The following is a 13,296-nucleotide window of genomic DNA, read 5'->3' on the forward strand; positions in this document are numbered from 1 at the left end:
GCATTTCTGGACTAGTTCTGCAGCTGTGGCCCAGAGGCTAGCACTGCGCTGGAAAAGCCATGGAGGTGCTAGAACATAAAGGGGTTGCAGCGGGGACAGACCTGCTCCCCCTCTTCTCTGTTCCTGCAGCCGGTTTCAGAAGACATGTAGCCCCATTTGAGGCACGAGGCCAGGGAGATCCCAATCGCAGCCTCCCCAGGTGTCTGCCCCGCGTTTCCCATTGGGCTCATGGCCTGCGGACCAGATGAATGTAGCAGATCCTAGGCCTCTGGCCTCCTGTTCGCCTCCTCTACGATTTGCCATTGTTTCTCCTGGGTTAGGCCCCAGCCTCATTGGTTGAGTGTTGCTCTCTATTTTCCAGAGGCTTAATCACACCATTCTCCCCACCGTATCCTTTTCCTTCAAACTCTAGCCCTTCTCTCATTATTTCTCTCTGACTTTCTCCCCGACTGCTCATGTGGATCCCAGGGGAGTGTTCAGGGCCAGCCCTGGCTGGCATGGAGGGTGAGGCTGGGTGTCCGGAAGCATGGAACATGGGACTGTTATTTCACAGGACAGGACGCTGGGACCACAGAGGGCAGGAACTTGCACAAAATCACACAGCCAAGCCAGTCAAGGATAGATGCAGATCCAGAGGTTTCTGGCAGCCAGCACCTCCTGCCCCAAGCTGCCTGCTTCTCACCCTATGTGGGTGGGGCCACAGACTCACGTCCTGACCTTGCACAGACAGCCCCACTGGACACAGCCCCATGTACACAGCCACAAGGGATGCTTCACATCCTCTGTCTGTTTGAGACTTACAAAAATCCTACAAGGCTGGCAGTGACAGAACTAAGAGGATCATCTCCAGTTTACAGACCAGAATCAGAGCTCAGAAAAGCTAGATGATTGATTACCCAAGGTCATACAGCTAGCAAGTGCTGCAGTCGGGACTAACCCAGGTCCCTTGTCCCAAGTTCCACTGCTGCCTCTTGAATGCAGGGACAAATGCCACACGGCTGTCACCAGTGGCTAGTAGTGGTAGGTACTCAGTGTGTACTTTTGGGTTTGCAGGAGCACAGCACCCATGGGAAGGGCCCATCTTAGAGAACTTATGAGCAGGGATGAAGGCCTCCCTGTCTAAAATCCCTTCTTCATCTCCCGTTGGTGGCAGAATCTGTTACCAGAGGACAAAGCCTTTGGCTCTTCTAATCAGAGTGCAGGCTGGGAGCACAGGCCCTGTGGGAGACAATGCCCAGTGACCAGCCACTCACCCTGTGCAGAACCTCCTGGAAGCGAGCTTTGCTGGGCGAAGGGATAGCTAGCCTGAGAGGGAACCCTCTAAGGGACCTCAAAGGTGATTGTGCCAGGCTCTGCGCCTGCCCCACACCCTCCCTTACCCTCCTCCAGGCCATTCAGGACACAGGGAAATCAGGGTTACAAATCATCTTCTTGATCCATTTCTCTCAGGATCCCCTCTCTTCCTACTCTTCCTCACCACTTCCCTCAGTCCCAACTCCTTTTTCCTCTGTCCTTCTCCTCCTATCTTTAAAGCCTGCCTCTTCCAGGAAGACCACCCTATTGCTGCTGGGGCTCCCCACTTGCTTACTTTGCATTTGTGCCCACTCTCCACCCCTGCTCCCCTGAGCTGAAAGAAAAATACAATAAACTTACTAAAAGAAGATGCTCTTCGTGTGTGTGTGTGAGAGAGAGACAGAGAAAGAGAGACAGAGAGACCCCTTCTCTGGGGACCAGGAATCTTCTGGTCTTTGGGGTTGGACCCAGAGGAGAGGTTGCCTGGCGTGCCCCAGGAAGGAGATGAAGTTTCCCTGGAGAGGGAAAAATTCTGTGGAGGCTGGCTATCCACCTCCACAACCCACAGGGCTCTGTGTGGGCCTGTGTGTGTGTGAGGCTGAGACTCTGTAATTACACGTGTGTGATATACCGTGGGGGAGCGACTCAGGGTTGCGTGAGCTCTCCTGGTGTATGTGTGTGGCAGAGAAAAAGGACTGTGAGAAACTGTAACATGTGTGTGCAAATTGTATCCCCAACATGTGTGTTTGTGTTCCAGGAGGAGGAAGCAGTGTGTGTGTCTGTGTGCATGCATGCGCCCACATCCTTTTAGCTTGTGCACACCCACCCTCAGCTCCACAAGCAGCCCCAGCTTGCACCACAAGCCCCCTCGCTCCCAAACTCAGGGCCCAGCCCTCACACAGACATACACAGTGACACACGCTTCCTCCTCCCCGAACAGCTAGCTCCTCAGTCCCCAACACCACCAGCTGCCTCTTGGAGCTTGTGTTCATGTTGAAAAACGGGAAGGGGTGGGGGCAGGACATGAACCATTTCACCAATGAAGCCGGTTCCCAGCCATCCTCCTCACCCGCCTCCCTCTCGCGCCTTCCTTGCCCCTCCTCCCCTAGCCACCACCGTCCAGTTCTCCACCCCACACTCGCCTCCCGCCCCCCACCCCACAGAGCTGTCCTGCAGTCCCCCTCGCCTGGGCTCACTGGCAGGATGACCATGGGAGAAGGGGTCCTGGACAGTGAGGGGGCAGAGACTGAGTGAGCCGCAGGCTGAGCCCGGGAGGCCGGGACTGAGGGGGAGGAGGGAGGCCCGGGGGAAGGGAGGGAGGGAGAAAGGGAAGGAGGGAGGAGGGCGGGTGAGCTGGAGCCGGCAGGCAGCGGGAGCCTGAGAGAGCCGCGTCGGGAGTGCGGTCTCCATGGCAGTGCTGGGCGCAGCCAGAGGTAAGACGACCCCTGCCCCATCCCCCCGTTGCCTCCCTTTCCCCCCCAAGCTGCCTCCTCTCCCCCCTAGGCCACCTCTCCTCCCAGCCACCTGCTGTTTCTGCCCTGGAGAACCTGGAGGGGGACAGAAGGGAGGAGCCGCCTGACCTTACCCCTTCACCCCAAAGGGCGAGGGACCCCGTCGGCCAGGGAACCTCCCAGATCCCCCTTCCCACCTTCCTCTGATCTCTCCCTGTCCTTCACCTCCCTCTCTCTGTCCTTCACATCTTTCCTGCCTCCTTCCCTCTCTGACTTCCTATCTCCTTCGTCCTGAGCCCACCAGCTGGGCCTGGGTAGAGGTGGGTGGGAAGGGGTCCAGGGCTGTAGGAGAGGACACTGGAGGCTGCTCGTGGCCAAGTCCCTCCACCTCCCTCTGGCTGGCCATTGCCATGGCAACTAGGGTGTACTGGGCTCCGGAGGGAAGCCAAGGGTGGGGGTGGACCAGGACCTCTTGGGGAAAGCAAGGGTCTGAGCTGCTTCCATGAGAAACAGACCCTTTCACTGCTGTGCCCCATTTTACCCCACTTACCCTAAAGCCATTATGCGCTTCCTTACAGCCTCACTCTGTTCAGGGTTTCACCCGATTCCCTTACCCCCTTCCCAGGGCTCACTGAAGCTCAGCATCACGCACTAAAACTGGGACCATCCTTCCTCCCATCAGAGGGAAACTGAGGCTCTGGGCCAGGGAGGAAGAGTCAAGGTCTCCCCGCGGGAGTCAGCACCTTATTGAACATTTGGCTTTTCTTCTCAGCCTCCTATTCACTGCTCCCTCCCTCCCTCCTCCAGTCTCTCCTCCCTCCAAAGCCTCCTCTCCAGGGGGTTTGAGCTTTTCCTGCTATTTTCAGATACTACCACTTTGCCCCCTCTTTCTCTTCGCTCAAACTCTCCTCCTTCTCCCTAGTTCCCCCTCTTTCCATTTCTGGATGCTTCTGATGTCAGCGGTTTCCCCGCCTTCAGGTTCCCTAGCACCCCCTTCGGTCCCAGACTCCTTTCTCCCATTTTCCCAGATCTGGGGAGCTGGAGGGGGATCATTCAGGTTTGGGGAAGTAGGGGCTAAGCACCGAGACCCCCGCATCCAGGAGACCGGCAGGTAGGGGAGGAAGGCTGTAATGCCATATCCCCGTTCACTGTGAACCCTCAAGAGGAAACCAGTCATGTGTCTCCCATCAGTAGTTCTGAAGAGACATTTAGGGACTTGAAGATAGGGGTGGAGTAGTGCTGAGCAGGGGATGTTCTAAGAAGGAACCTGGGAGTTCCAGCGGGAGGAGAAAGGGCTAAAGGAGACAGGGAGGTGGGAATACCCTCTTCCCTAGAGGTCTGGAAGAGCGGGGCTCTCATCTGTGCGGGGTGTTTAGCTGTCTGATTTAAGGCAAAGGAATGTTCTGAATGGCCCTCGGGGCCCTAGTAATCAGTTATCCCTACAGTTTCAAGAAAGGGGGCACGGGAGGCCGGCTATAGACCAGCCTATGCCCTACCTTTGCCCTCTCCCTCCCACATCTCATCTTTCCCTTGCAGCCTGTCCAGGGCGCTGAGCCCCACCCCCAAATCCCTGGGGCATCCAGAAGATTCCTGACTGGTCAAGAACCAGAGGAAAAAGAGACCCGGAAGTCCCAGCATGGGGACCAGAACCCCCCAGCCAGCCTCACAGTTGGGAAAGTAGCCAGCTTGCCTGCCCCATCAATTGCAGGGATGCTTAAGGAAAGCCCCGCCCAGTATGAAAGCTGAGGACTGCCTCTGCTGACCCTCAGTCTCCTCCCCTGCCCTCCACATCTGCCCTCAGCTGGCTCGATCATGCAATGCTGAGCACTGGGGTGAGCCTGGGGGCAGCCTGCCTGCTGACAGGGCGAGGATTGTGGGGATCATGGGCATGTTTGTGAGTGGGGCTCCTGGGTGAGACCTAGCCCCCACCCCCACAGAGCTCAAGGGGGTGGGGGGCTGAGGATAGGATGGCTCGGGGCGGGGCGGGGGCAGAGGAGGCCTCCCTGCGCTCCAATGCATTGTCCTGGCTGGCCTGTGGGCTCCTGGCGCTGCTGGCCAATGCCTGGATCATCCTCAGCATCTCGGCCAAGCAGCAGAAGCACAAGCCACTGGAGCTGCTGCTGTGCTTCCTAGCGGGCACACACATACTCATGGCAGCTGTGCCCCTCACCACCTTTGCTGTGGTACAGCTGCGGCGTCAGGCTTCCTCCGACTATGACTGGAACGAGAGTATCTGCAAGGTCTTCGTGTCCACCTACTACACCCTGGCCCTGGCCACCTGCTTCACGGTCGCCTCGCTCTCCTACCATCGCATGTGGATGGTGCGCTGGCCAGTCAACTACCGCCTCAGCAACGCCAAGAAGCAGGCGCTGCATGCCGTCATGGGCATCTGGATGGTCAGCTTCATCCTCTCCACACTGCCCTCCATTGGCTGGCACAACAACGGCGAGCGCTACTATGCCCGCGGCTGCCAGTTCATAGTCTCCAAGATTGGCCTCGGCTTTGGCGTTTGCTTCAGCCTCTTGCTACTTGGGGGCATTGTCATGGGGCTGGTCTGTGTGGCCATCACCTTCTACCAGACACTGTGGGCCCGGCCCAGGAGGGCTCGGCAGGCCCGGAGAGTGGGGGGCGGTGGGGGGACCAAAGCGGGTGGGCCAGGGGGCTTGGGTACCCGGCCAGCTTTTGAGGTGCCAGCCATTGTGGTGGAGGATGCCCAAGGGAAGCGGCGGTCCTCGCTGGATGGCTCGGAGTCTGCCAAGACATCCCTGCAGGTCACCAACTTGGTCAGCGCCATCGTCTTTCTCTATGACTCACTCACAGGGGTGCCCATCTTGGTGAGATCGGGGTCCTCCCCACCTGTTCTCCCCAATATCCAGGCCCCAGCATCATCACCTGACCTCCAACTTCATCAGCCATACAGCAGCTCCGTCATCTCTCCTCTAGTTCCATCATCCATCCTCCTCTCCTCTGTCCATCTCCCATTCCTTTTGTGGCCCCCATCTTGATCATCTGACTTTTAGTTCCCACTACCCTGCCTACCCCAGCTCTAGCATCTGCTTCAGTTCCCACTCCTCAGCTCCATCACCATCCTTCAGTTCCACTACCTGTCCTCCAGCTCCGTCATCCATCGTGCAGCTCCACAGTTCAGCCGCAGACCTCTCATCCAGCTGCTGGGCTCCACTCTCCATTCCCTCCTTCCCTCTGGATGTCACATGGTCTCTGAGCAGTCTTGGGTGGAAACCCCACGGGGCTCACCCCACCACCCCATCTAGTCACTGTTCCTGGGTTCCTCTCTGTCTCTATGCTTCCTGGTCCACCTCTGTTCCTCTCCCTCCTGACCGCAGGGCTTTGCCTCCAGCACTCTCCCCGACCTTCCTCTGAGTCAGTTCCTTCCCTCTGTTCACTCCATCTCCACCTCCGGCTTCACCTCTGTTGGATCACAGGGATCAGGCATTACTTCTGACGTCTTGCCCACCAGCTGCACTAGGATATGGGGTTCAGGTGGGCTCCTCAGCTCTGGCCCTGACCCAGCCCACTCCCACCCTTCCCCAGGTGGTGAGCTTCTTCTCTCTCAAGTCAGACTCGGCGCCCCCCTGGATGGTGCTGGCTGTGCTGTGGTGCTCCATGGCACAGACGCTGCTGCTGCCCTCCTTCATCTGGTCCTGCGAGCGCTACCGCGCCGACGTGCGCACAGTGTGGGAGCAATGCGTGGCCATCATGTCTGAGGAGGATGGAGATGACGGTCAGAGGAGGGGCTGGGCTTTGGCTTTCCTGGACATCTGTCTATTCCCTTTCCTGCCCTTCCTTCTCAGTCAGAGAATGGGCTGCCCTGGAGTGCCCCCTACTGGACAGAACCTGCACCACCCTGGGCTCCCCTTTTCCTAAGCAGGCACCCTGCTGTCCACTTACTGCTTCCTGCAGCACTCAGGGCTCCCTTCACCGGGCCTAGGCTCCCCTCCAGAAGTCCACACTACTCAGCTCTGGCACTATGGGGAACCTGAGCTTCCTGAGAGAGGCCCCCAGCTATAGGGATGGCTCTTGGGGGAGGGCGTGTAATTGTTCAGTAACTTCATCTATATGTATGAAGCACTCCACTCAGGATTTAGCACTGAACACAGCAAATGCTAGCTACTCTCACTGTCCTCTCGGCACATACAGGCTAATGGGAGCTAAAGGGGTCTCTGGGAGCTTATAAAGGCAGTGGGCAGGCGTGGTAGGCATTCCCTGCCTGTAATCGCTCTGCCCATTTTCTCTCCTAGATGGGGGCTGTGATGACTATGCAGAGGGCCGAGTTTGCAAAGTTCGCTTTGATGCTAATGGAGCTACAGGACCAGGGAGCCGGGACCCTGCCCAGGTGAAGCTGCTGCCTGGAAGGCACATGCTCTTCCCTCCTCTTGAGAGAGTCCACTACTTACAGGTATGGAACGGGGGATACACCTCCTACCCTTGGTGCCCCTCATCACTTTTCTCCAGTGTCTGTTATGCATCCCAATCCCCTCTTCCCTAGCCCTGGCTTTCAGGGCACCATAAAGCTGGGTGAAAGAAAACTATAGCAAGAGAGGCATCCTTTCAGACCTCGTGGGGCCAGGTTTGCCCACCGGAGCAAACGTTTTGAAGAAGGTTAAGAAGGTGGCACCATCTTCTGGAGTCCCCACTTGGTTCCTGCCTCTGCCTCTGTCCCTTTAGCACCTTCAGGTCTTACCCGCTCCTCTTCCCAGGTCCCCCTATCCCGGCGTCTGTCCCATGATGAGACCAACATCTTCTCTACCCCTCGGGAACCAGGCTCCTTCCTGCACAAGTGGTCATCCTCTGATGACATCCGGGTCCTCCCAGCCCAAAGCCAGGCCCTCGGGGGTCCTCCTGAGTACCTGGGACAAAGACACAGGTTGGAGGATGAGGCGGACGAGGAGGAGGCTGAAGGTGGTGGGGGGCTGGCCAGCCTTCGCCAATTCTTGGAGAGTGGGGTTCTGGGGTCAGGTGGGGGACCCCCACGGGGCCCTGGCTTCTTCCGAGAGGAGATCACCACCTTCATCGATGAGACACCTTTGCCTTCTCCGACTGCCTCACCAGGGCACTCTCCTCGTCGGCCCCGGCCACTGGGCCTCTCACCCCGCCGACTCTCCCTTGGGTCCCCTGAGAGCAGAGCCGTTGGACTTCCTTTGGGACTAAGTGCAGGGAGGCGCTGCTCCCTGACGGGGTCTGAAGAAAGTGCAAGGCCTTGGGGAGGATCCTGGGGCCCAGGGAACCCTATCTTTCCCCAGCTGACCCTGTGAGCCCAAGCAGGCCTGCTGAACTCAGAGGAGGAAGCCTGAGTGAGTAACACCTCATTCTGGCCCCGAGAGTAGGGCAGCTGCCTCCAGGCTCTGGGGAGACGGGCGCTAGATTTGGGGCTCAGAAGGCCCTGCTCTCCCCCATCCAAGTGACCAGATGCCCTACTCACCTTCCATCACCCCCAGCAATATGTATTAAAGTCTGAAATGTTGCCATGGAAACCTCAGTGTCCAGTGTACTGCGATGGAAAGGGGCTTGGAGGGTGGAGAGGCTCAGAGAGGACACGACAGAGCAGGGGCAGCAGACAGAGGCACAGAAGGACACATGGAGAAATGATCACACGCTCCACCAGGCAGCCTGGCACAGGGAAGGCTGGGAGGAGCATATATCCTGCTGGGGCAGGGCTTGAGGACACACATGTCTTTGTCAGTTTGGGGTGTGAAGGATCTCTGTTCAGATTTGTTGAGGTGATTTTAGAGCGTGGCTCCAGTCCCAGTGCCCAACTCTCCTTCTAACCCCAAATCCATCCAGGGGCTCACTTTATGGGCAGGAAAGGGTTTGGGGCTGACGTAGTGTCCCGGGCCTGGACACTTCCTCCCTGCTGCATTTTAAAGCTCTTTCTCCAAAGAAGTGTAGGGGTGGATGACTGTGTGTGTGGGGGGGGGGGGGGGGGGGGGGCGGGAGTCGGCGTCCACAGTCCTTTTTCTGGACCCAGAAGCGTGTGTGTGCAGGGAACACTGCCCCAGTAGTTACCTCCAGACCTCAGGGGCTGAAGTCACCGCTGGTCCTCCATGGATGCCCAGGCCTGCTCCAGTTCCCGCCTTTTGCCCTCCTCCTCCCAGTTTCTCCCTCTCGTTCCACACTAGACCAGCTTTCTCCACTCAGCATTCTTCTTTCTCCATCTTTCACATGGGCCTCTCCCACCATCGGGTCTCAGCCCCATCTCTCTCTCTCGGCCTCCCTCATTCCTTCTCCCTCTCCCTCCGCCTCTCCACCTCTCCTTCCTTCCCCTCCCTCCCCCTTCCCCCCTTTCCTCTCCCTCCCTCTCGGCTCCCGCATTTCCCCTCGGCGGCCGGCGCCTCCGACATCATGCTTCGGCTCCTCCGGCCGCTGCTGTTACTGCTGCTGCTGCCTCCCCCCGGGTCCCCTGAGCCCCCCGGCCTGGCCCAGCTGTCCCCGGGAGCGCCCCCGCAGGCCCCCGACTTGCTCTACGCGGACGGGCTGCGCGCCTACGCGGCCGGGGCTTGGGCGCCGGCCGTGGCGCTGCTGCGGGAGGCGCTGCGGAGCCAGGCGGCGCTGGGCCGGGTGCGGCTGGATTGCGGGGCGAGCTGCGCGGCCGAGCCGGGCGCCGCGCTCCCCGCCGTGCTTCTCGAGGCCCCGGAGCCCGACTCTGGGCCGAGACCCACGCAGGGGTCCTGGGAGCGACAGCTCCTCCGTGCAGCGCTCCGCCGCGCAGACTGCCTGACCCAGTGCGCAGCACGGAGGCTGGGGCCCGGGGGCGCGGCGCGGCTTCGCGTGGGGAGCACGATCCGGGACGCCTTCCGCCGTCGGGAGCCCTACAACTACCTGCAGAGGGCCTATTACCAGGTGGGGAGCGGGCCGGGCAGCTCCGAGGGTCCCAGCCCTCACCAGGACGCTGTCCTACTTGACGATGCCCAGTAGTAGGCGGAATGCTGTTGCCTGGACCCCGGACGGGGCTGGGGGGCGTACCGCGGGCCTCTGCTTTGGAGCTGGCTAAGCCACCGCGAGGACCTGTTGAGATCGCAGAAGAGCAGCCGAGGGGGAGTGCGAGCAGAGTGGGAATGGGGCGGGGAGGTCGTGAGGCGGGACGGGAGCAGATTGAAGATGGAGGGACAGGGCCGCCTCTTCCTAGAAATGAAGCGGAGGCGGTGGGGGCGAAATCGGCTGTCGGACTGGAAGTGTGCGTGGGTGTGTGTGTGTCGGGGGTGGTGGTGAGTGTGAACCTTCGCTTGGGGCAGGAGGTAGCTTCGGAAAGGAAGGAGCAGACGGAGGCAAGGTTGGAGGCCTCGGAGGCCAGACCTCTGCGGGCGGGGAGGGGACAGCACGCCGCAGCCGCCGGTACCGCAGCAGTTGCCTACGTGGCTGGGGAAGCGGGGCGCTGGTTGCACTCACCTCAGCTCAGGGTCCTAGAGACCTGCGGGTTTTGCCGGTCGCTGAGGTCTCCCCCACTTCCCCACCTCACTTAAGCCCATCACTTCCACCTGGTCTCCCAAATTGAGGTCCTGAAGTCCTGAGACCCATGTCCCACCCAACTCCGACGTCTTTAGACCCCCTTTCCTTCGGTGTCAGCCTTCTGAGAGTCCCAACGTTCTGGCTTCTAGGGGGTCTGCAATTTGGGCGGTGGGCGGTTCTTATTGGCCAGTCTTCCATGAGGCTCTTGGGCACCCAGAGTGTGTGTCTGGGGTAGGGTGGGGAGGCCGACCAGGGAGCAGAGGTGTGACCTCCATCCCAGGGCTCTGATGCCCTCCTCCCTCCGCCTCCTCAGTTGAAGAAGCTGGATCTGGCAGCCGCGGCAGCACATACCTTCTTTGTAGCAAACCCAATGCACCTGCAGATGCGAGAGGACATGGCTAAGTACAGACGAATGTCGGGAGTTCAGCCCCAGAGCTTCCGGGACCTGGAGACGCCCCCACACTGGGTGAGAGCCCCAACATCACCCCTGTCTTGCCCCCAGCCTTTTCCTGGCTGGATACACAGGCCTCACTAAACTGCTGCATTGTGCTGCTTGAGCATGCGGAGATGGGATAATGATCCTCAGTGACCCTGGTGGGGAGTCCTTCTCTAGGACTTCGTTTCCCTCCTGGATGATCACTGAAATCTGATGTTCCAACGTTATGATTCTGAGGCCCACCCTTATTCTTCTCCATGGTGAAGAGGGACATGGAGTCCTTGCCCCAAATGAGACCAACACCGCGCTCCTCTCTACCTCCCAGTTTGACAACCCCCTGGATCACAGGTGACTGCTCCCTTCTCCAACAGGCAGCCTATGACACCGGCCTGGAGCTACTGGAGCGCCAGGAGGCAGGACTGGCACTGCCCAGGCTAGAGGAGGCCCTGCAGGGGAGCCTGGCCCAGATGGAGAGCTGCCGTGCTGACTGCCAGGGGCCTGAGGAGCAGGAGGGGGCTGAAGAAGAGGATGGGGCTGGGAGCCAGGGGGGCCTCTATGAGGCCATTGCAAGTAAGGGGCTGGGAGTGTGTGGGGGGGGTGGGTCGGTGCCCAGGGAGGGGCATGAACAAGCTGAATGGCTCATGGGTCTCCTCTGCAGGACACTGGATTCAGGTCCTGCAGTGCCGGCAACGCTGTGTAGGGGAAACAGCCACACGGCCTGGTCGCAGCTTCCCTGTCCCAGACTTCCTTCCCAGCCAGCTGAGGCGGCTATATGAAGCCCATGCTCAGGGTCAGTTTGGGAAGGGTGGAAACGCGGAGTGAAGATTTGCCTCTGCTGCTATCCTGAGCTCCAGCTCTCTATCCCTCCCATCTGTCTCTGGATTTGTAGTTTCACTGTCAGGGCTCCAAGGGAACCATCACTTCACAAGGACTCTAATTTGCTCTCCTTTGGCGCCTGTGACAAGCTCAGGAGATGGGCTTCCTTCTGCCTTGCTGCTTCTCACCTTCCTTTATTTTCCTCCCTCTTGCTCTTCTTTGAAATCTCCAGCTAAGGTATGTTTGCACCAGCGTTTGAAAGAACTGGCAGTTGAACTTGTCTGCCAGTGGGAGGGGGGCTCTTGGCATTGGCCGGCTGGCCTCTGGAGACCACCTTCTCCAGCACTGCCTCTGCCCCAAGGATCAATGTGCTCTAAGTCTTTATCCCCTGACCCCTGACCTTGTCACTCCCTCTCCAGTGGGCAATCTGTCCCAGGCTATAGAAAATGTCCTGAGTGTCCTGCTCTTCTACCCGGACGATGAGCCTGCCAAGAGGGCTCTGAACCAGTACCAGGCCCAGCTGGGAGAGCCGAGACCTGGCCTTGGACCCAGAGAGGTAACCCCCTCTCCGCACTTACCTGGGAGGTAGCCCCAAATCAAACAAAGAGACCTAGAAGTGACCTGGACCCCCACCCCCTGCTGACCTCTTAGCCAAGCATTCTGGTCACCCAGAGGACTCCAAGTGCAGCATCTGACTTCCATCCCCACTCCCTGCTCCCCACGGCAGCCTGGAGTTCCGATTCCAGCCCTCAGTCCCATCTCTCTTGCCTTTACCTCACTTCTGCCTGCCACCAGCCCCCGAGCTCATGCACACACACACCCACACACTCACACCCCCTACACCCTTTCCAGTTTGAGCCCAGACGCTCTGAAGCTGCAGAGGGGGGACGTTGAACGGAGGAACCGGGGGGCATGGTGCCAGGTTCAGGGAGCGTGGAGCACCCAGGCAGTGCCCTGGAGCCTGGGTTTCCCTGCCCTCCTTCAGCCCCCCTTCACTGCTCGTCATCTCACCCTCAGGACATCCAACACTTCATCCTCCGGTCCCTGGGGGAGAAGAGGCAGCTCTACTATGCCATGGAGCACCTGGGGACCAGCTTCAAGGATCCTGTGAGTCATTCTGCTTCTGTCCCGTCCCACCCCTCCGCACTCCCAGGAGAAATGGCACTTTGGTTTGCAACAGAGTTTTCCACGTTCCCACCATGAGGCTTGGAGAAGGGTCTGCCATCCCAGTTTTACAGGGACAGAGATCGTGTGCCTGTAGTTAGGGCAGCTTTAGGGTCACACAGGCCTAAGTGTCAGTCCTCCTCTGCCCCAAACATCTCCGAACTTCAACTTGCCTCTGCCTCAACTTCCTTACCTGTAAGTTGGAATAATCACATCTATTTCACAGGGTTGTCACAGGGTTGTTGAAACCACATCATTTGGTAACAATATAGAAAGCTCTGTTGCTGCGGCTTTTGTTTCTCTTCTTGTAGTTACGAGAGGAAACTGCGGGGTAGAGGTTATCTGTGGCTAGGACTAGGGCATAAAGCAGGCGTTCTCAGCCTTCCTGGCACTACTGATATTTTGGATCTGACATTTTGGATAATGCTTTGTTGGGGCAGACGGCAGGGCCTGTCCTATGCCTTGGAGGGTATTCAGCAGCTTCCCTGGTCTCTACCCAGTAGAGATCAATAGCACATTGACAGCCTCTGAGTCATGACAATCAATGATGTTTCCAGACTTTGCTTAATTGACGCCTGGGGGGCAGAAGTATCCTGCTTGAGAACCACTGGTTAAAAGTGAGAACTCTGAAGCTAGTTTTTTAATTTTAATTTTTTTTTTTTTTTTTTTTTT

General features: G+C 58.7%; 3 protein-coding genes across 5 annotated transcripts in view; all 3 read left to right on the forward strand.

Annotated features, from left to right (window-relative positions):
- The window catches only part of CD4 (CD4 molecule), a 32,715-nt gene extending 31,052 nt beyond the window's left edge, over window positions 1-1,663 (forward strand). The window contains exon 10 of the mRNA XM_026448493.2: window positions 130-1,663. Within this exon, the coding sequence (XP_026304278.1) occupies window positions 130-160 (31 nt within the window). The 3' untranslated portion in view covers window positions 161-1,663. The remainder of the gene's footprint in view (window positions 1-129) is intronic.
- An 870-nt stretch (window positions 1,664-2,533) lies between these two features.
- GPR162 (G protein-coupled receptor 162) lies at window positions 2,534-8,236 on the forward strand. 3 transcript variants are annotated; one of them, XM_023232421.3, is made up of 5 exons: window positions 2,534-2,726; window positions 4,281-4,576; window positions 6,297-6,486; window positions 7,004-7,161; window positions 7,463-8,236. In XM_023232421.3, exons 2-5 carry the CDS (start codon window positions 4,562-4,564, stop codon window positions 8,015-8,017), a joined length of 918 nt encoding a protein of 305 aa, XP_023088189.1. In that variant the 5' UTR covers window positions 2,534-2,726; window positions 4,281-4,561; the 3' UTR covers window positions 8,018-8,236. The 3 variants fall into 3 exon arrangements, with proteins under 3 accessions (XP_023088189.1, XP_023088187.1, XP_031792123.1); XM_023232419.3 differs by having other exon boundaries at window positions 2,613-2,726; window positions 4,281-5,578; XM_031936263.1 differs by lacking the exon at window positions 2,534-2,726 and having other exon boundaries at window positions 4,570-5,578; window positions 7,463-7,629; window positions 7,815-8,236.
- Window positions 8,237-9,076: 840 nt separating this feature from the next.
- The window catches only part of P3H3 (prolyl 3-hydroxylase 3), a 16,660-nt gene continuing 12,440 nt past the window's right edge, over window positions 9,077-13,296 (forward strand). The window contains exons 1-6 of the mRNA XM_023232418.2: window positions 9,077-9,602; window positions 10,522-10,674; window positions 11,016-11,214; window positions 11,303-11,434; window positions 11,880-12,016; window positions 12,478-12,567. Coding sequence (XP_023088186.1) covers window positions 9,105-9,602; window positions 10,522-10,674; window positions 11,016-11,214; window positions 11,303-11,434; window positions 11,880-12,016; window positions 12,478-12,567 — 1,209 coding nt within the window. The 5' untranslated portion in view covers window positions 9,077-9,104. The remainder of the gene's footprint in view (window positions 9,603-10,521; window positions 10,675-11,015; window positions 11,215-11,302; window positions 11,435-11,879; window positions 12,017-12,477; window positions 12,568-13,296) is intronic.

The sequence above is a fragment of the Piliocolobus tephrosceles genome, chromosome 10 (assembly GCF_002776525.5).
Source record: "Piliocolobus tephrosceles isolate RC106 chromosome 10, ASM277652v3, whole genome shotgun sequence".
Lineage (NCBI taxonomy): Eukaryota > Metazoa > Chordata > Mammalia > Primates > Cercopithecidae > Piliocolobus > Piliocolobus tephrosceles.

Excerpts from the sequence above, each read along its gene's own strand:
- GPR162 (XM_023232419.3), top strand. The coding sequence starts at position 4,712 with ATGGCTCGGGGCGGGGCGGGGGCAGAGGAGGCCTCCCTGCGCTCCAAT. Across the intron at positions 5,579-6,296 it reads TCACAGGGGTGCCCATCTTG|GTGGTGAGCTTCTTCTCTCT; the intron begins GTGAGATCGGGG and ends ACCCTTCCCCAG. Across the intron at positions 7,162-7,462 it reads AGAGAGTCCACTACTTACAG|GTCCCCCTATCCCGGCGTCT; the intron begins GTATGGAACGGG and ends TCCTCTTCCCAG.